This window comes from Carassius auratus, chromosome 32 (assembly GCF_003368295.1).
Source record: "Carassius auratus strain Wakin chromosome 32, ASM336829v1, whole genome shotgun sequence".
Taxonomy (NCBI): domain Eukaryota; kingdom Metazoa; phylum Chordata; class Actinopteri; order Cypriniformes; family Cyprinidae; genus Carassius; species Carassius auratus.
Genome location: NC_039274.1, coordinates 12,082,175 through 12,104,678, shown reverse-complemented (window position 1 = coordinate 12,104,678; position 22,504 = coordinate 12,082,175). Strand labels below are relative to the sequence as shown.

The window sequence follows — 22,504 nt, the reverse complement described above, 5'->3', positions numbered from 1 at the left end:
TCATTTTGGTCACAGCGCCACCTATTGGTCAAGAGTAATAAACCAATCAATAACCGCTAATTATTACATTTCCAATAATGCTAATAACTTTTGATTGCATTAGCCTATTATCATGAAACATGTCTCAAAATGTTCCTTGGGACATGCCGACAACATACATACCAATTATGTCATATTAAGCAAAACTTCCTGTCCGCCATTTTGATTCATGTTGAAAACCTTTTTTTAAACTCATCCTCAACCGTTTGTCTGATTTTCACCAAAATTGAATCAGATCATCTTCAGACCGTGCTGACAAAAAGTTAAGGATTTCGTGTCAATAGACGAAACCGTTTTTGTACAGCGCTGCTTCAGATGTCAGGCATCTTCACAAAATGAGTCTGAGGCTATATCTCTGCAAAGCTTTGTTGTAATTAAGCCAAACTTGTGTGTGCCATTGTCTAACATGGAGAATAGGCTCACAGACACTCACACACAGAAATGAAATGGTTCAACTATTATATGAATAATCAATAAGCATGATTACACACACACACACACAGAGAGAAGTACATGCCCACACATTTTGTTGTATGTAGATATTTGAAATAAATTATAGGTGACACACAACTCACAGAAAGACTTCTTTTCTTACATTTCTATGTCAGGTTTCATTGCATTCATATTCTGACATAATAGTAAACATTTGATATACATGTATGAATAAATTGTTGAACTTTCACTCAATGTGATCTTAAATGCTTGAACAGTAATATTAAATAATAGTAATATATATTTTTCTAGATGAATCAATCATCGAGACAATGAACTGTAATGTTTTAGTCTTTAGTGAGCCCATTAGTGGTCTTCCAGTGACATCTAGTGGTCGTAAATGCAATTTATCATACAACACTGTCTCTTTAACCTTTATAACTGTTATATGTTGTCTTAATTTCATTCCAAAGAAGCATACGCAATTTATGTATAATTTCACAGTCTAGATAATAGTACTGCACTGATTTTAAATAACCTAGATATGGCTGACAGTAAAAGAATAGAACAGAATTACAGACACACACAAACATGAAATGTTTAAACTACTATATTAATACTCAATAAGCATGCTTAAACCCACACACAGATGCACACATTTTGTTATATATATAGATAATTAAAATAAATGATGGGTGATAAAACCTATTGCAAGTCTTCTGTTTTTATGGGCTTCTATGTCATTTTTCAGGTTTCATTGCAGTCATAATCTGGCATAATTATAAACATTAGATATATCTGTATGAATAAATTGGTAAACTCTGACTCAATGTGATCTGAAATGCTTGAACAGTAATATTAAATAATAGTAATATAAATTTTTTCTAGATGAATCCCTCAACAAGCCCATAAACTGTAATGTTTTAGTCTTTAGTGAGCTCATTAGTGGTCTTCCGGTGACATCTAGTGGTTATAATTGCAATTTTTTATTCAACACTGGGTTTTGAAGCTTTATAAATATTACAGTGTTCTTTTTTACCTAATCTCTGTTAAATTTTGCATGATTGTTTAGAAAAAATACAGATCTAATGCATGTGTGATTATATTACCCCTTTTTTTTTGCAGTTTAATGCCATTCACAACAGAAATCTTTTGTTTTTTAGGCCATTTTAACTGTTATAGCACCAGCTATTTTCTGATCTTAATGAAACTTTGCATGCTTGGTGGGTCATCTTTCACATGTTATAACCAAGTTTCATAAAGTTCTGAGTTTTTGTTTCAGTTTTATAGGCTTTAGGTTACATGTGGCCACGGCCCTTTCCTAAATGACCTCTTATAGCTAACCAAAGGACAAAATGCAACATATTTTTGAAAATTATTGATCTAGAGAGTCCACAGAATATTATTGCAGTGGTTTGATCAAGACTGAACAAAAAACCAGGTGACCCAAAACATTCAAATTCGTGGACCAATTTTACGAAAAAGGCTATAACTCGGGAACAAAATGAGATATCTTCACCAAACTCAGAACTCATATGCATGAACAAAAACTTTAGTCAAATTATTATTATTTTTTCCATATCTGCCACTTGGTGGCGCTACAGGATGAAAAAAAATCAAATGGCTATAACTAAGCAACCGTTGATCCAATCAACTTGAAAATTGATATGGCCCAATGTGGCACAAGTGCTCTATGAGGAATTTCACTTATCTTAAAAAACATGGCCGCCATTGGCCAAACAACTTTAAGCACCTATTTGACAAGGTTAATGGAAGTCGATCGGAACGAAACTCGGTGGGCATGTTCGACTCATTGCCCTAAAGGTCTGTAAGTATTTTGAAAGAAATTGCCCACAACATTGTCACCTCCCACAGAACACAACAAAGCGATTTGATTACAGCGCCACCTATTTTCCAAAAATGATAATGCATAATTTTACTGGAGTTTTACTGGCTGTTTCAATTACATTCTTCCAATAATTGCTTTTCTTACTCGTTGCATTTGGTCTGATGCTCCATGCCATGCTTAGCTCCTCGCTGTGGAACTTTTATTAACGATTTTCAGCCATTTCAATTACAATCATGCAATTATTAATTTCATTATTCATTGTTGCATTTGGTCTGATGCTACATATGCTTAGCTCCTGATGTTGCCGCTGGAATGCTTGGCCCCGTGATTGCTGCTTGCAGCTATATTTATTATTATTATTCTTCCGACTGGGAGTCTATGGCAGCCCATAGAACCGAATGCGGGAAAGTTGTTTTGGTTTGACATTCTGATAGAGGACAGTGCCAACATTAAGTACACCAATTTTGGTGTGTTTAAGACATTCCCTCTAGCGCCACCAACTGTCCGAAATTTCAATGTTTGTATGCTAATAACTTTTGAACCGTAAGCCAGAAAATGGAAATTCAAAAATCGCAAGGTTTAATTTTTTCGCTATTTTCAATTATTCGAAAAACCTACTTTTTCGAACTCGTCCTAGACGGTTAGTCCGATTGCCACGAAAATTGGCTCAGATCATCTTCAGACCATGCTGGTAAAAAGTTATGGAATTCAAGTTGATTTGTCCAACTGTTGTCGAATGACACGTAAACAAATTTGACGAAAAGCACGCAAAAATGCACGTGAGGCTATATCCCGGCAACGGTTTGTCATATTGAGACCAAACTTGGTGTGTGTTATAACAAGCATGAACTGAGACTACTTGCAGTGTTTCGAAACAGCGCCACCTAGTGGTCAGGAGATATGAAAAATGCATATTTTGGCTTATAACTTCTGAATGGTTTGGCCAAAAATCACACAACTGGTCTCTTTAGATTCAGTGAGTCATGTCGAGTCAAATGATATCCAATTTTCCCATGTCGGCCATTTTAGGCGTCGGCCATTTTGAATTATGAATTTAAATGCTGTATTTTTTGAACGCAGCATCGTATTGTTTCGCAAATAATTACAAAAATATTCGGCTCCATGCCCTGAAGGTACTCAAAAAGTTTGGTGGCAGCGCCACCTTGTGGCCAATAGTTATAATGAAATATCACATAAATGCTAATAACTTTTGAATAAATTAGTCTATTAAAATTAAAATGGTCTCGCTATATTCTGTGGGTCATGCAGAGAGTAATGATACCAATAATGTGAAAATTGGCCTTACTTCCTGTCCGCCATTTTGCTTAATGTTGAAAACCTACTTTTTCGAACTCCTCCTAGACCGTTAGCCCAATTTTCATTAAATTTGACGTGAATCATCTTCAGACCATGCTGGCAAAAAGTTATGGATTTCGTGTCGATATACGTTACGGTTCTCATTTAGCGCATCAACGAATTTGCTGGAAGGGTGCCAAAATGCATTTGAGACTGTATCTCTGCAACACTTTGACATATTTGCACCGAACTTTGTATGTGTCATCGCCACCTCACACTGACCATGCCACATAAATTTGGTAACAGCGCCACCTATTGGTCAAGAGTAATAAACCATTCATTAACCATGAGTAATTACACTTTTTAAAATGCTAATAACTTTTTATTGCATTAGCCTATTTGAATGAAACTGGGCTCAAAATATTCCCTGGCTTATGCCGATAACACAGATACCAAATATACCACAGTAAGCTGAACTTCCGGTCCGCCATTTTGATTTATGTTGAAAACATACTTTTTCGAACTCCTCATCAACCATAGGTCCGATTTTCACCAAATTCGAATCAAATGATCTTCAGACTATACTGATTCAAAGTTATGGATTTTGAGTCGATAGACAAAACCGTTTTCGCATACCACATCGACGAATTTGAGGCACAATGAGAAAATGACACTTGAGGCTGTATCCCTGGAATGCTTTGGCATATTGACACCAAACTTTGTGTGTGTCATTGAAAAGTCACACAGAGTACACCAAATTGATTTTATAACAGTGTCACCTATTGGTCAAGCTTGATAAGCCAAGTAATCATGCTACTAGAGGTGGTATTGGTGTTTTTTTTTTTGCCATTTCAAATACAATAATTCCAAAATTACTGTTATTGCTCATTAATGTATTTGGTGTGATGCTTCATGTGATGCTTAGCTACTACATTTGCCGTTGGAGTGCTTGGCCCCGTAATTGCTGCTTGCAGCTATATTTATTATTATTATTATTCCGCTTCTCCAAAATGAATCGCATTTTTGAGGGCCTAAACATGCTCAAAAAGTCATGAAACTTTGCACACACCTCAGAACTGGCGAAAATTTACATCTGATATAGGATTCAGAAGAGGGTGTGGCAAAATGGCTCGACAGCGCCACCTATAGACATTCAGCGGTGTGCGCCTCGAGCTATGTTTCACGTACATGCACGAAAATTGGCACACACACATGTAACACGCCAATACCTACAAAAAAGACTCTTGGAGCAAAATTCTAAACCCAACAGGAAGTCGGTTATTTATAATATTATGAGCAAATTTTGTGCAATTTTTGTCATTTCCATGCGTTGTATTTTAACGAACTCCTCCTAGAGATTTATTCAGATCAACACCAAATTTGGTATGCTTAACCTAAAGGCCTTTGCGAAGTTAAATTGCGAAGATTTTGAGTTTTCGTTGAAGGGTGTGTCCGTGGTGGCCTGGCGAATTTCGATGATTCGCCGTGAAAAATGAAGTTGTTATAACTCAGACATACAATGTCCAATCAGCCCCAAACTTCACATATTTGATAAAACTCCGGACCTGAACAGATTGACATGCCCATATTCAGTTATAGCTATAGCGCCACCTATTGGATACAAGAAGTGGCATATTTTACACTGCGACGAACTACTACAATTTTTATGACATCAGTGTCTTTTTTGTGGTCAGTCTAATCTAAAGGCCTGTGTGATGTTAAGTTGTGAAGATCTTGAGTTTTAGTCAAAGGGCGTGTCCATGGCGCGGTGACTAGGGATGCACCGATACCGATACCGGCGTGTAAGGGGTTAATCAAAGGCGCCGAGTGCCCACGCCCAGGCCCCGCCCCGGCTGCAGGTCAGAGTGGGGAGAAGGCGAGGCGAGACAACATGTCAGCTGTGTGGAACTATTTCAAAGTCAATGAAGACGACAAAACAAAGGCGGACTGCAAATTGTGCTCAGCGAAATTGTCCAGAGGAGGCTCAAAAGGTAGCGCATTTAACACAAGTAATTTAATCAAGCACCTAAAATCCCAACATGACAATGAGTACAAAGAGTTTACCCATGCTTCTACACCCACACAACCCACGCTGCAGCAAACTCTTGCAAGACGAGAGAAAATGTCCAGAGACAGTCCATGTGCTGTGAAAATAACACAGGCAATTATCGAGTACATTGCATTGAGTGACCAGCCACTCTCGGAGGTAGAAAATGTGGGATTCCTGCGTCTCCTCCATGTTTTGGAGCCCAGATATGATGTCCCAAGCCGCCGCTACATGAGAGCTGCCTAAACTACACGACTCCATGAAAAAACACATCCACGGCCTACTGCAAGCCTCCTCTGCGTTAAGTTTCACCACGGATATTTGGACAAGCAGTGTTAGCCCCGTGTCGCTAATTAGCCTAACCTCCCAGTGGATAGACGAGAGTTTCACGCCGCAACGAGCCATATTACATGCGAAACAATTCCGCGGCTCGCACACCAGCCAGGCTATAGCGCATGTGTTTGAGGAAATGCTCCAGACATGGGGTATACCTAAAACATCAGTAAATGTTGTGCTTCGTGACAATGCCAAAAACATGATTAAAGCCATGAATGACGCAGGGCTCCCAAGTCTGCCGTGTGTCGCGCACACGCTCCAACTGGCTGTTCACGAGGGCTTATTAGCATAGAGGAGCATAGCTGATGCTATAGCAGTGGGGCGGAAAATAGTTGGGCACTTTAAACATTCCGCCTTAGCCTACTCCCGCCTCGAGGACATTCAGGGACAGCTCAACCAGCCAATAAAGAGACTGCAGCAGGACGTACAAACACGCTGGAACAGCACGTATTACATGCTCCAGTCCCTCATTGAGCAAAAGCGAGTGCTGGGGGTGTATGTGTCCGAGCATGAACTCCCTGGCTATCTCACCGCTCACCAATGGGCTCTTATGGAGAAGACTGTGGCCATCCTTGCCCCCTTTGAGGAACTAACTAAAAAAGTGAGCAGCTACGAAGCACTAGCCTCTGATGTCATCCCAGCTGTGACTGTGCTAGTGAGACTTCTAAACAGAGAAACAGACGAGGACAACGGTGTCAAGACAATGAAAGCAACCTTACTGGAAGCTGTCAAGAAGCGCTTCAGTGACGTCGAGACCAATCCACTGTACTTCATCTCCACCATACTTGACCCAAGGTAAAGTCTGTGTGCTATTATGATAAACTACAGTACTAAATGTAAGATTAATTTCCATCTGAAATATTATATTTTTGTACTAAATTCACAATATAAAAAATACAACTAAAATACACAAATACAAATGTATGCAATATATATATAATATGAAATGTATTTCCCTTATTACTACCAGAAAGCCAAATGGCTGGCATTTATGACAGTGGTTTAGGGGAAACTAAAATCTGTCCTATTTTTCCACATATTAATACATTCATGAATTTTGTTCAGGTATAAAGATCGCTTCTTCTCCAACAACACTGCTCCGGAGGCCAAGCTGCACCTGAAGCAGGAGCTGCAGATGATGTCCAGAGCTGAGGCAGAGGAGAGTCGGGCAGAAGCTGCAGAACCTCCTGCTAAACTGTTCCTCAAGGCCCAGGCCAGCACTAGCAGCAGTCTGGACACTGTATTTGAAGAAATCGCTAAGGAGCAGCCCCAGGCAGCACAGCCGCTGGCAGCAGGTGCTGCCATTGAGCTCGACACATACCTCGGATGTGGCCCCAAGCCCTCGTGAAGACAGTCCTCTGAAGTACTGGGGTGTCAACAAAATTAGGTTCCACACTTTGGCTAAAATGGCCCAGAAATACCTCTCAGCCCCATGTAGCAGTGTGGAAAGTGAAAGGCTTTTTAGCTCAGTGTCACACATTATAGATGAAAACAGAAACAGGCTGACTGCTGATAATGCAGAAAAGCTACTTTTCTTAAAAAAAACCACTCACTTTTTCTAAATAGGCTCCATTAAGTGAGTCGCTTAGACTTGATGTTAATACCTACCTCAGTTGCACTATCTGCCGCAGTTCTATGTTTGGTGGATGTTGTTAGTTTATTCAAATATTGTGCACTAAATAGCAAAGATGTTTATTAATGCCCCGTGTTGTCCAAAGTGGCAGAGTTTACAACGAACTGAAAAAAATACTTGAGTTGCACTGTCACGGTTTAATTTTTTTTTTTATAATTATTTATTCTGTAATATTTTGCATACAACATGCTTTTCATTTTAAATAAATGTTCTTAATTCCAAACTAGTCCCTTGTTTTTTTTTGTTAAATTTATATGACTAAAGCTGTTACCTGTGAATTGAAATCATGTTTTTTTTTATTAAGTACTCGGTATCGGTATCGGCGAGTACTGAAATGCAAGTACTCGTACTCGTACTCCAAAAAAGTGGTATCGGTGCATCCCTAGCGGTAACGAAGTTTGATGTCTCGCCATGGGAATAAAAGATTGCTGTATTATTATTATTCCGCTTCTTTTTTTCTTCTCCCGAATGAATCGCATTTTTGAGGGCTTTAACATGCTCAAAAAGTCATGAAACTTTGCACATGCGTCAAACCTGGTGAAAATTTTCGTCTGATATAGGATTCAGAAGAGGGTGTGACAAAATGGCTCGACAGCGCCACCTATACTAAGAATGTTAATTTAGTTTTGGAATTTTGCCCCAGTCCTGTACACTCGTCCGCTGACTGGTAAATAATAATGATTTATTTTTTATTTTTTAATTATTATTTTTTGGGGCTAATTTATAGCTGTTTGATCTCTATGCTTTTGGCTCATCGGGACTTTTGGGGGGGACATGTCTTGGGTTGACGTGGATTGGTCACATATTAAAGGGGGGGAGGGGGGGTGAAATTCTCGTTTTCACTCAATATCCTGTTAATCTTGAGTACCTATAGAGTAGTACTGCATCCTTCATAACTCCAAAAAGTCTTTAGTTTTATTATATTCATAAGAGAAAGATAGTCTGTACCGATTTTTCCTGGAAAAACACGACAGGCTGGAGGAGTGACGTGTGGGCGGAGCTAAAGAATCACGAGCGCGAGTAAGCTTTTGCGTTGAGAGCGTCTGGAAGCTGTGACACAGATCCAGAGGCTAAAATTTAACAAGAGCAGCATCAGCAAACGACGTCTCTATGTGGTATGTACTAAAACTGTATATATTTGCTTAGCGGTTTTGGAAAATGACTAAGTTCCACTTTATGTCGTCTTTTTTTAAGCTGTACATGTGGAAAGTGCAGTTTGATGACAACATTGCATGTTGTTTACTTGATGTGCTTACGCGCCGATAGCTAAGTTAACAACACAGAGATATTTGAAGCAGTTTTACTCACCGCCTGCGGTTCCAACACACGATCGTGACCGTTTTTCGTTGGGACTGCATTATCCTTAAGAAATAAACAATGTGCAAACCCGGCGTCAAACTGGGCCTTGTTTGTAAAACAAGCATCTTCGAAATGCAGGGAACAAACAAAAACACTTGCACAACTCCGTTGATGCTCTGTAAAAATAAACTCCATCCACTGGTCCCTTAATGCCGTTTTTTTTTTTGGTAATCTGTGCAGGGTTGTCTTGCCCTGGCAACCAAAAAAACACTTCTGTGACATTTCGAGACGCTCTCGCTCTGATCAGTGAGTCTGTGCTCAGCCTCTCAGTGCGCTGCTATACGCGAGCGCGCGCTCTTCCGGCAGAAGTGTCCTTAGGACCCATATAAGGAAATTCTGCTCCATCTAACGTCACACAGAGCCATACTCGAAAAAAACTTTCCGAAACTTGTGACAAACCGGAAGGAGTATTTTTGGAAAAAAATACTCCTTCAAACGTACAAATAATTTTTTAAACTTTGTCCATGTTTAGTATGGGAATCCAACTCTTTAACAGTGTAAAAAAACTCAGTATGCATGAAATAGCATTTCACCCCCCCTTTAACATTTGTTTCTTTTGTTTGTGCAGACCTACACTCTCAGTAATGTGCAGTCTGCTTTGGATTTTGTACATAGTTGTTCGTTGTTCTTTTCACTTGTTTTTTTTTTCTATGCTCTTCAACAGACATCAATACATTTATTTATTTAGCTTTCTTTTAAAATGATTATGCATCTAGGTGGATTGGTATCTAGGATTATAAATTATGAATTATAAATGATAAATTATTTGAATGCTTGGCGAAAGAGATGTGTTTTTAATCTAGATTTAAACAGAGAGAGTGTGTCTGAACCCCAAACATTATCAGGAAGGCTATTCCAGAGCCAAATGCGAAAAAGCTCTACATCCTTTAGTGGACTTTGCTATCCAAGGAACTACCAAAAGTCCAACGTGATGGATTGTAGCATGATATAAGGCTAGTTAGGTACACTGGAGCTAAACTATTTAGTGCCTTATAGGTACGTAATAATTATTTGTAACTGATATAAAACTTAACAGGTAGACAGTGCAGAGACTGTGGAATTGGGGTGATATGATCATATTTTCTTGATCTGGTAAAGAATCTAGCCGCTGCATTTTGGACTACCTGTAGCTTGTTTATTGAAGATGCAGGACAACCACCTAGCAGTGCATTACAATACTCCAGCCTTAAAGGGGGGGTGAAATGCTTGTTTTCACTCAATAACTGTTAATCTTGAGTACCCATACAGTAGTACTGAATCCTTCATAACTCCAAAAAGTGTTTAGTTTTATTATATTTATAAGAGAAAGATAGTATGTACCGTTTTTTCCCGGAAAAACACGAGCCCCTGGAGGCGTGACGTGTGGGCGGAGCTAAAGAATCACAAGCGCGAGTAGGCTTTTGCGTTGAGAGCGTGTGGAAGCTGTGACATTACCGTGAGGGAAAAACCATCATCCAAAACAAACCATGGCTAACAGTCAGATTCAGCCATATATTTATGAATCAGAATCAGATCCAGAGGCTAAAATGTAAGTGACCAGTCAGTTATAAGTGATCAGTCTTTAAGAGAAGGACTACGTGAGAACCACTATGGATGATAAGTTCGCTCTGCCGCCTTGTTATTATTTTGTCTTTAAATAATTTGTAATGGCAAGAAAGAGTTAATCTCTCATGTTTGAGAAGAGAGCGATGCCGTGTAGCAGCCATTAAATGTGTGGGACACCAACTCCATTTCTCTTTCATTTCATGGATTTAATGAGTTTAACGGAGTCAAAGCGGACCACTTCAACGACTACAGGCTCTAATCCTCCTGCGCTCGCGCGTGTGGTGTGTTTAAGGTGTACATGTGGAAAGTGCAGTTTGATGACAACATCGCATGTTGTTTACTTGATGTGCTTACGCGATAGCTAAGTTAACAACACAGAGATATTTGAAGCAGTTTTACTCACCGCCTGTGGTTCCAACACACGATCGTGACCCCTTTTTTCGATGGGACTGCATTATCCTTAAGAAATAAACGATATGCAAATCCGGCGTCAAACTGGGCCTTGTTTGTTAAACAAGCATCTTCGAAATGCAGGGAACAAACAAAACACTTGCACAACTCCGTTGATGCTCTGTAAAAATAAACTCCATCAACTGGTCCCTTAATGCTGGTTTTTTTTGTGCAGGGTTGTCTTGCCCTGGCAACCAAAAACACACTTCTTTTGTGACATTCCCCGCTCTCGCTCTGATACTTAATAAATCTACTTTGATGTTATTAATTAGTTCACATTAAACAGGAAGTAACAGCAACAACTCGGCCACGTTGCCCCTGAAACCCCCACGCGCAATTAATACATGGTAGGTTGTTACCCTAAGCGGAACCAATAATTCCTGCCATTGTTTCTTACCAGGACTCTAAAAATCACGGGACAAACGTTACACGGGAACAATACACATAGTTTACAGGTATTTCATTCACTCTCTGATCAATAATTAAAATAAACTCTTGTATCACCAAACAGTCTCGGTGTGTGTTTGTGCGTATGTGTGCGTATTATCGTCCATGTTGAACGTGCGGTCACGTCACAAGACCCAGAAGTCTTTTTTTCTCGTGCATAATTAATATTACACTTTAATTAAGCAAAAACACATTTTGTGGAATTTTTGGTAGAATACTCGATTACAAAAATATTCGATAGCTACAGCCCTAAAATATATATTTATATATTTTTATATATATATATATATATATATATATATATATATATATATATATATATATATATTTATAAATATATATATATATATATATATATATATATATATATATATATATAATTTGTATGTTTGTTTATTTTTATTTATTTGTGTCTTTTCAAGTTTGTAGGTGTCAAGGTACAGAAACTAAATAATTAAATGTAAAAAAGCACTGTATAGTCTTCAATATAAAAATGAAATATACAATGAAACCTACATTTATTCAGACACCTTCAACATTTCTCACATTATTACAGTTTTGCTATATATATAAAAAAATATATCTGGTGTCTGAATAATTTTTGGTTTGACTGATAATACCACAAAGTAGTCAAGAGAAGTGAGTGATTTTCATTTTCATTTTCTTGGATTAACATTACAGCAGCCAGTAGCTAAATTAGGCGCGGTCACTTTGAGAGACGATGAATGCATCCAATATAATACACATCCCATTTTTCCTCAACGGTTTACTTTCACTTAAGAAATAACTGACACTTTTTTTTAGCATAATTTCCAAGGTGGATATTTTGACATATTTAGTATGTATTTGTCGGCACTAGAGCAAAAATAAGCAAATTTGATGTTCAAGTGTTTTGATCAAAACACTTGAAAATGCTTATTTTTAGCGTCTCGAGACGCCTTTCTCTGCGTGAGCCCTGAACACAAGAACACCGCGAGTACTGAATCGGGCTCTTTCACATCTTGTTGTTTGTTTCAAACTGCGATTTGTATTTGTTCGTTCCGGTGCAGGAGGGACTTTGAGGAGAACTTCGCAGAAGAGAGCTCGGTTCAGTGTCGCTGCCCGTTAGGCTGGCCTCAGCCAGTCAGTTATATAAAATATCAAGGTGAAAGTCATCATAGCTCGCTTAGTATAGACCCAGCTCCCAACCCAACTTTGAGAATAGATTAACGGCGATATTTTTTTTATCGCCCGATAAGAGTCTCGCGTTAACGCAGCACGTTAACGGCGATAACGGCCCACCACTAATATATATATATATATATATATATATATATATATATATATATATATATATATATATATATATATATATATATATATATATATATATATATATATATATATATTAGCATTGTAAGTCTTATCACAGAACAGTAACAATCTTTCATATAGACATTGCTTTAAACTCAAATATAAACAACGCATTATTCATGCATTTTACTTCTAGGTTTGTATAATAAGCTGCTCAAGCAAGCGGCAAAACATTTAAACACAAGAGTTTGCCTACTTTTCTTGTCAAAATATTTCAAATTAAAAAACCACAGACAGAAACAGTCTCGTGCATTTTGCATTTAAATCGTTATCACAAGCAATCCCACGGGTCTAAATGAACTTTCTTTGTGCTCTTTTTCTTGTTTTAAACCTAGCCAAAAACCCATGTGGCTGCATTTCCATGTCAATCCATGTTCATTTTTCCCACGAACAATGCGCTTTCACTTTAATTCAGCACCTGCAGCATAGCTAAAATAGACTCAGCACGTTAACAATCACTGTACTGTTACAGACAACGCAACGCACCTCACCGCATCTCGTGCAGCTGAAATCTGTTAATACGCACTGCAGACGGACTTATGTGAAACATGCGTTATAATGTAACACCAGAGCACTGCTGTGTGTACCCTCACCATGCCTCGAAGTCCCTGCTTAGAAATTTGGGCTGTGCGATATGGAAAAAAAAACCCTATCACGATTTTTCTTTTTCAATTTATTTATTTTTTTTTGCCATGCATTGGTCATAGAGTAGTGTTGTCACGGTACCAAAATTACAGTATTCGGTACCGATACCAGTGAAAATCCACGGTTCTCGGTACCAATTTCAGTACCAAAGCAAAACACAAAGATATGCTAATATATATATTTTTAAAACACTTTATCACTAAAAAAAACCAATGCCATTCTTTATACTTATTTACAATTGTGTTAAAATTTTTCTACAAGTAATACAATTATGAAAAACAGTAAACAAGTTTCACTCAAATGTAATTTGTCTTTTAATGAAATTTAAACATTTTTGTTAAATAAAGGGGATTTGCTATTAAAATTAAAACATGGAAGAAATATTGTTTGATTTATTTCTTTAAATAAATAACGTTTTATTAATACTTTCAACAGTAGTAGCAGTATCACATATATTCTACTAAATAATAGTAATATTTCTAGCCTTTACTGATTTGCTGAAAACAAAACAGGCACGGTAAAAGATGAGCGCCAGCCAATGAAATTGCCATTTGCACATTAGCTCCGTCCACCACCAGAGAAACTGGCAAATCTACTGCTTGTTCGAAAAAGTTAAATTATTCTAAATTAACTTAATTATTTTGACAGAAGACAACAAAGAATATAGTTTACATGTAGCGTGTTGACTCAGCGTGGTAAGACTCTCGCTCTCTCTTTTTGCATGTGTGAGAAACAGTGCAATCAGCAAAGCGGTGGCGAGTCCTGCGCCTTCACACAGAGTTTACAACGTGTCAAATACAGGTGCACTGTGCTTCGCCGTGTTTTGCCATGAATACCTTTAAATGGACACTGGTTTTACTCAAATGAAACAGTAAAATGCTTGTGAAAAGACTGACAAAATCTGGTGATGTTGTTTATGTATCTATGTCCTCATTGAGTGTGTCACGCGCTTCAGTCTATGTAGTAAACAAACCGCATGTCTCTGCCATTCATTCATTCACACAGAAACGCGCAGAACATGCAGGATTCAGATTTCAACCAGCTTCTGCGGCGTAACATTTACAGATACTGGTCCATATGAAGATTTGATTTAATTAATTTATGCTAACTTTCACAAATTCTGTTACTGTCCATATGAAAATGTAAGTTTCATTTTCATGACTGGATTTTAAGATTCCATCCATGTTTTCTGTTTCGCGGAAATCATAGCGCTCTATGCATCAAGAACCGGGTTGACTGGGTCCTCGGTACCACCGGAACTTAAAGAAACCGGGTACCGTCACATTTAAAATTTTTTAGTACCGACTTGGTACCGAAATAAGGGGCTTTTGACAACACTATCATAGAGCTCACTGTAGTGGTGCCTCAGGTGTTATACATTTTTAAATTAAATTTATGCATTTATCCAAAGCGACTTACAGTGCATTCAGGCTATCAATTTTTACCAATCATGTTATATGTTTTGCCTAATATATTTATTGCCCAAGGGTCACACATTCTCCATCTGCAGTGCGTATACAGTAAGTTATGTGTACACAGTTCAGAAGCAGCAACGAGAGCGCATCATTGTAACGCGAAAGCACATTAAAATAATGCTCGAGCGCGAATCTATCCACTCGCACCAGTGATGCGCGGGTCAATGTATTAATAACCCGCACCCAACCGACGTTTTCAACTAACCCGCCCGCAACTCAGACCGCAAAAAAAAAAAAAGAAATAGCAAATATTGTACCCAACTCGCTTCCTGACCTGCATTTTTAAAAAGCAGTAAATGCTCATCGTAGCGCCATTGGGCCATAGGAACGTAGGCAAAACTAACAAGGCAAAAAAAACAAACAAAAAAACACACTTAATACTACAATTTTGTCAAGAATTCTAAAATAGTCTAGTCTGGCTATGTCTATTTTTATGTAAAATGAAAATCTTTTAAAAAGAGTTTTCTATAAAACAAAACTTAATGAAATCGTCAAAATCATGTTTTACCAAAAACAGCAACGTTGCTTCCCATGCAGTCTTCTTTGCCGCCTCCATCTCTACGTGCAGACTGAGCTCGTGCATGTTCTTCATGGCAGTTATTCAGCCAATAAAGTGTAGGACTATGTATTTCAAAAATGTGTCTAGTACTATATAAATGACAAAGGTTTAATTGGCATTTTTATTTCAAAGGACCCGACCAACCACGACCCGAATATCATTAAAAATATTTTTGGATGACTCGTAACTGCGGGCTACTGCAGACACCCGCTCATTTTGGATCAACCCGCACATCACTGACTCGCACGCAGATTTCCTTTGCTCTGTTAACAAAAGCAGAATCGCGTGCTCAGATCATAGTCTGTATAAGGGTCGGATACACGCTGCCTTACAACGTGTCTCCTCTAGCTCTCACAACTCTCTCTGTGCTCACGCCCAAGATATTAAATCTTTTTGCACCTTTCTATTTATAACCTTTTCTGTTCTCATCTTTTTACTGCATGCAGTGTGAACATTCCATTAACATCGGTTCGAAAAAAAATAAGGCTACGCATCACTGACAGAGTGTGTGAACTTGGAGTTAGGCATATGCCCAGTCTGCTCTGTTTTAACGCTCCACTTAGGCACGCTACATCCTGTTTGGTTCAGATAACATACTGCGGAGGTCAGGGCCGCGGAAAATCGTGCTATAAAGTGATTTTGAAATCACGCACACTCAAATCGCGATTATATTTTGATTTCGATTAATCGCACAGCCCTATTAGAAATGCAGACCCTATTAGTTCGGTCTGACTGCTGAGTAATTAAATACACCAGTATGGCGGTGTATTCAAAATAAACATCGTAACTAAAATATACACTGGTTTTCGGTATGAACCAGTTTACCGCCCAGCACAATTGAAACTACATAGTGTTTCACTTGATTATACATTTAGTCAGGAATTATAGTTTCGAAATAGTCGAACTAGCAAAATGTTTACACGTTGTGAAAACTAGTATATATATATATATAGCTGAATAAAGCGCTTCATTCTTTTTTTTCTGAGGAAATCCAATTCTCAAATCCTGAGGTAATCCACATCACATCTTTTTGGGGTGAATTATGTCTTCCTCTCATCACAAAGCAAACAGTAAAATAAAACTTGAACAGTCTCCCTGCGTTGATTTCTGTATGGGCGTATGCAAGCCGCGCGCTTCAGTGAAACATTATAATCTGAATAGCGCATTCAGCATGGGGGCATGGTCGCATTAGAGATAATGAAGGGAGACGTGAAAAACAGACATTGCGTTGTTTTCATATGGATTACTTTATCACAGAATATTTGCTTTCGGCAGCACTTGTTTAGTTTAAAAGTAGACATGTCAGGCATTCTATATATATATATATATATATATATATATATATATATTAGGGCTGTGCAAAAAATCGAATGCGATTTTCATGCACATCTCATCAGTAAAGACGCTCCTGTAATTAGAAGTATATCTCCAGCACGTGCGTTCAGATCATGGTTGCAAGGTTTTCACAACAAATCCTGCCTCTGTTTGGTGCGCACAAGAGAGCCGCGTCTCACGGACAGCAACACTGAACCGAGCTCTCCTTCAGGACGTTTGCATCCTCCTGCACCTGAACGAACAAATACCCAAAATACCCGTCTTGGAAAGTGTGTTCGAAAAAATCTGTGGTTATGTCTTAAGTGAAAGCAAAGAGTTGAGAAAGAAATTGGATGCGTCTCTTAAAGTGGCCGCGCATAATTTACTAGCTCTGCTGTCGGTGTCTTTAATGTATGAAAATGAAAGTAAATCACTCACTGCTCTTGACTGAATTACTAGTTTTAACAAGAATTTATCCAAAGTCAATCCAAAAATCAGATAGAATTGATTATATTGTTTTACTAGTGGGTGCAGGACACTAGTTCATTTATGTAAGTATGGCAAAATACAGTGATCTGTGAAATATTATACCCAAAAATTCTTCATACTGTAGATTACCAGTGAAATTGATAAAAAAAAAAATAATTAGGGACCTGACCATTTTTTGCTTAAGTGTTTTTTCTTTAATTGCTAATGCAACCTTTTCACACCACAGACTGAACAAAATTAAGCATTCCTTGCTTGATAACTGTTCAACAAAGTATGGATAGTTGTGTAAATATTAATTTGTTCTGACACAGTTTAACCCTGAATTCTTGTCATATTTTATTACCAATTTCTAAACAACAGCAAATAAACTGTGATAATGTGAGAAATGTTGAAGGTGTCTGAATACATTTTGGTTTGTTTGTCTATTTTATTTTACAGTGAAGACTATGCAGTGCTATTTTAAATTAACAAAAACAAACTTCAAAAATGTAAACATTGTGTAAATAGCACAAATAAATAAATAGAATGAACATACAGTACAAATTAAACAATGTTAAACAGGGCCCACTATACAACCTGCACCGGGGCCCCTCTAACCCCAGCTACAAGACAATGCACTGTGTACTGTAAGAAATAGAACAAGGCATGTGGTTTAAAAGATGGCAAGTAAAATAAAAAGCAAATTTGTATGCAATACAGATTCATTATTTTTCATTATTCTCCAGTTATTACTATACTGTAAATAATTTGTGCGACCAAATCATGTTTTGCGCCAGTAACTGAAAAAGTTAGTAGCGCAAGTGCCACCAGTGGAAAAAGTTAGTGTAGTTCCCTGTTTACAACTAGGCCTGTCATGATAGTCGATAAATCAATTAATTGCGCGATAAAAAAATGAGCTCGATAATATTTTCGCCCGCGATGATTTCTTTATTCAATTTTTATTGAAAAGAAATGTAGCATGTCATGATGGGGGGTTAGTCTGGAGCGCAGCCTGTGGACAACCTGGCAGAAAACACCCTCTCTGATGGCACAGATGTCCCGGTAATAAAGAGATAACGACTCACTAGAGTGGCCAGCTTTGGGAAGTGCCTTTCACTTGCTTGTGGATGTTTGCGTCTCAAGTGATACAGCATTGCACTTGTACTACTGCTTTATTTTAATACCGCATAGCATATTTTGCTCCGTTGCCCTTTCTCTTGAAATGGGCCTACATTTCACTCGTTTCATTTGGCTTGCTCAGCTAAATATGTCTGTAGGTGCGTGGTTGCGCATGTCAATGTGCCCAGTGAATTAACACACACACTTTCCAAAGCGCTCGAACCTGAGCACAAAAAAAGACGTGGTATGTGAACAGCCCCTTCATCAGTCAGAATGTTTACTTTTGGTTAATGGTTAAACGGTCAATATGAGCATCCCTAACTGGCATATAAACATAATATAACATAGAAAATGTATACATTTTAAGCCACACTAAGTCAACATGTTGGTATTTCCACCTATGAAACTGCCATAAAATAAAATAGTTTATTGATCTTTGAAACGATGTACCTGCGTTTTTATGCCATTATCATTATATTAGTTGAAACTAGGGCTGAGATAAACGATTATTTTTTAAACGATTAATCTAGCGATTAATGCTAGATTTATGCTAGCTTTGACAGCTGCCAAAAAAAAAAGATCAATGCAGAAAAACCCCTGGATTGATTATATAACGTTGGACAGAATGTTGCTCCGGCCATCTCGTATATTCAGCGCATATAAGGTAAACGTTTTGCAAACGTTTTTTAGAGAGATAAAAACAGGTCGACGAATCGATGCGCATATTTTGCATCAACGTATTTTTTGCGTCGACGTCATCGATGACCTCGACGCGTTGTCCCAGCCTTAGTTGAAACTGGTCTTATAATGACAATATTATTGTTTATCGCAATAATTTCTTTGACAATTTATCATCCAGCAAAATTTGTTATCGTGACAGCCCTATTTACAACACTGTTCCAGAACAGTTTAACCCAAAGTCATTATAATCCATATATGTTCCCATTGGATGCAACAAATGCCTCATTTATAATGTGTGTTAATGTTTTTGTCTAGTCGCTCTGGCCTAGCTGGTCACACGCTATAGGTATTTGGCCAATCACAACACACTGGATAGCTGACCAATCAGAACACATCTCACTTTTCAGAACAATGAGCTTTGTAAAAATCAACGTGTTTCAGAAAGATGGGGCATAGAGGAGAAACAATATTGTACATTACGTGAAAAAAATAATGTGTTTTTTTTTTTTTACCTTAAACTGCATAAACACTTTATTATACCAACTACACAAAACAATGTTCTTTTTAGCAGCATCATATGACCCCTTTAAAAGCCCATCTTATTAACAATGAAACATAAAAACAAGAAAAGCACAATCTTTCACAAAACCTTAGCTTTTTCTACAGTAAGGCTGACATTTGTATGAAACTGCACAAATTTCATATTAATACACATTATAATCCCCCTTACTTGCCTTTGATCTTAATTTGACCACAGAATGTTTCCATAATGATTCTACGTTCTTAATGGAATTGTTTCAAATGCTTTAAAACAGTGCTACTTAACATTTTTAAAAGAGATTAGAGATTAGTTTAATTGTTTAAAAACAAAACGGTCCAAACATAAGGCTTGTTGCTTCATAAATCATAAAACCACAACTGTGAAAACCACTGAAATACAAAATTACAGACATGTGAAAAGTTGAAACTGTGCTGATGCAAAAAAAAAAAAAAAAAAAAAAAAAATTCCATTGCACAACCCTATAATCATTTCTGGTAACCGTGTAATAATTTTGTGGCTTATTTAATTCATTCATTTTTGTGAGTTATGCATTCAGAAGGTGCTGCTTCTGTAACAGTCATGTCCTGGGGCTGCCCTGGTCATGTTTTAGAGTAATTTGGCATACAATTTCCTCAGCTGACAGCCCGGACACAGTGAAAACCCTTCACACCACAAAGTTATCTTTCATCCCACTCTGTCCCTCATGCTTCACAACAAATGAGAACAAAAGAAGTGAAAGTGAATGCGACCACAGTTTGAAAAGGGTCATTTCACTTGGGGCAACCCAAATCCACCAAATGTCAGTTATATTAGGGGGATGGAACAGGAGACCCATACTTGCATACTTGTTTCTACATGCTTTTTTTCTGGTTTCAAGCAATGAAATGACCCTAAAAGACACATGTACCATCTCCTTGCATTCATAAGTGGATGAAATATTTGTAGGATACATATCTTGAGTAGTATGCCTACAAATTAAAATATAAAATCTATATAATTGTTTAAAAGAACAGGTGCAATAAACAGGAGAGCAAAAACCTAACTCTGTCACCCAGTGCAAGTAGTATATGTTCACAGTTTATAAATGTCGTCCCTATACTTACAATTAGTATACCTCAACCCTATGCAATGCACAGGTTTCTGACAGAGGGCTACAACTTAAATCTGTTAAAACACAGGTATGCATTTAGCTTTCTGTTTACACTCCAACATGAAGACGAGTTGCAACAAGTAAATTCCGCACATTTATTAGAACTGACGTCACTGAAACAATGCAATCCTACCTTTAGAATGCGGTCCAGGTCAACCTTTGTAAGACATGGGAATTGTTTCAATATTTTTTCCTTTTCTTCTTTATAATTATTTACTGCGGTCTCCCAATTCGGTTCCTCGATGACTTGAAATATTGCTGCACCGATGGACAGGTAAAAAATGATAGCCGAAGTCAGAAGGGGACCCTTGTCCACCATAATGATCTCAATTAATGTGGAGTGGTTAAAAAAAAAAAAAAACCTAAAGAAAACTACTCTGACAGCTCCCGCATTCTCACTATTAATTTAGCGTGAGCTCAAATTTACAGCGTCATAGAGCACAGTTTCTGGTTCGGAATGAACTTAAGACTAATGAAATATAATTGTAAACTTTGTGAAACTGTATATCTAGCAGATCCTTTCAGCATGTCTTTTAATAATTATTATTTTTCAAAAAGTCGTCAGGAGAGTTTGCAGGTCCACGTGCGCCACTCGCATTGCTAGTGCAGTGGTCTGATGAAACACAGCGTGATAGGAGGAAGTTGGACAAGATCCACCCACTATAGTCCCAGCTCTATCAGTCTCTTTCATAACATTATACTTTGTTTCAGTACCACATTTTCTTCCACATTTTTCAACGACAAAAACTAACTAAATGAGATCATTGTATAATTATTAAAAACTCAAACATATATCTATGACCTCCTCTATTAGTTTTTACATCCATGTTTGTCATGAAGTACAATTTTCAAGTGAAAAGGAACATAAGATTTCTGTGTACAAAAACTCATTTGGAATGAAAGGATATTTATTTTCCACCCATTTCTCTCCACCATTAAACTCCTAATGTTCTCCCTATTTTGTGAAATTGGAGAGTAAAAAACACAAGTAAAACTGATCACTTATGTTTAACTTAAAGAGCCAGTAAGATGAAAATTCTAAGCTTCCTATCACTGTTTATAAGTCCTGTACAACAGGTTTAAATCCATCCAAGGTTAAAAAACATTGTCATTTTTTCAAAATATCATTTTAAAATTACCTCAATTCTCAGAGATCCCCAAACGGTTCGCGCGAAGCTGTTCAAACCATTCAGTTTCCTTAAACCCCACCTTTCGGTAGCATACTGTGTTCTGATTGGTCAAGTGACATAGTCAGTTTTGATTGGTTGTTCCGCACACAACTTCACAGTAAACAATGTGTTAGTATCTTTTTGGGGCTTCCTCTCAACAGTAAAATAAAAACTTGAAGAACAGTCTCGCTTCTTTTTCTTCTTTGTGGGTGTATTCAAGCCGTGCGCTTCAGTTTGATTCTGAATAGTGCGTTAAGCGCGGGGGCGTGGTCACATTAGATATAATAAAGGGAGACGTGAAAAACGGACATCGCGTTGTTTTCATATGGATTACTTTATCACAGAATATTTTCGGCAGCACTTGTTTAGTTTTGCTCTTATCTGTACGATTAAATCTGAAAGTGTAATTTAAGTTCTTTTCGGGGTTATCAGGGGAAAATGACTCATAACACACTGTCTCCTCGACATGATGCCATCACACCAACTGCTAACCAGATCGTCTGTGTGGGGGGTGGGGCAGGTCAGAGTTTTGTTTCTCCCAACACGGTAGGAGATTATTATGCAAAGTATTCTAGTGACGTACATAGAGATGGGCAA

General features: G+C 37.7%; 1 protein-coding gene across 1 annotated transcript in view; it reads right to left on the bottom strand.

The window, feature by feature from the left end:
- Window positions 1–21,491, bottom strand: part of LOC113051606 (potassium channel subfamily K member 5-like) — an 84,354-nt gene extending 62,863 nt beyond the window's left edge. Inside the window, exon 1 of the mRNA XM_026215503.1 lies at window positions 20,872–21,491. Within this exon, the coding sequence (XP_026071288.1) occupies window positions 20,872–21,057 (186 nt within the window). The 5' untranslated portion in view covers window positions 21,058–21,491. The remainder of the gene's footprint in view (window positions 1–20,871) is intronic.
- Window positions 21,492–22,504: the final 1,013 nt, after the last annotated feature.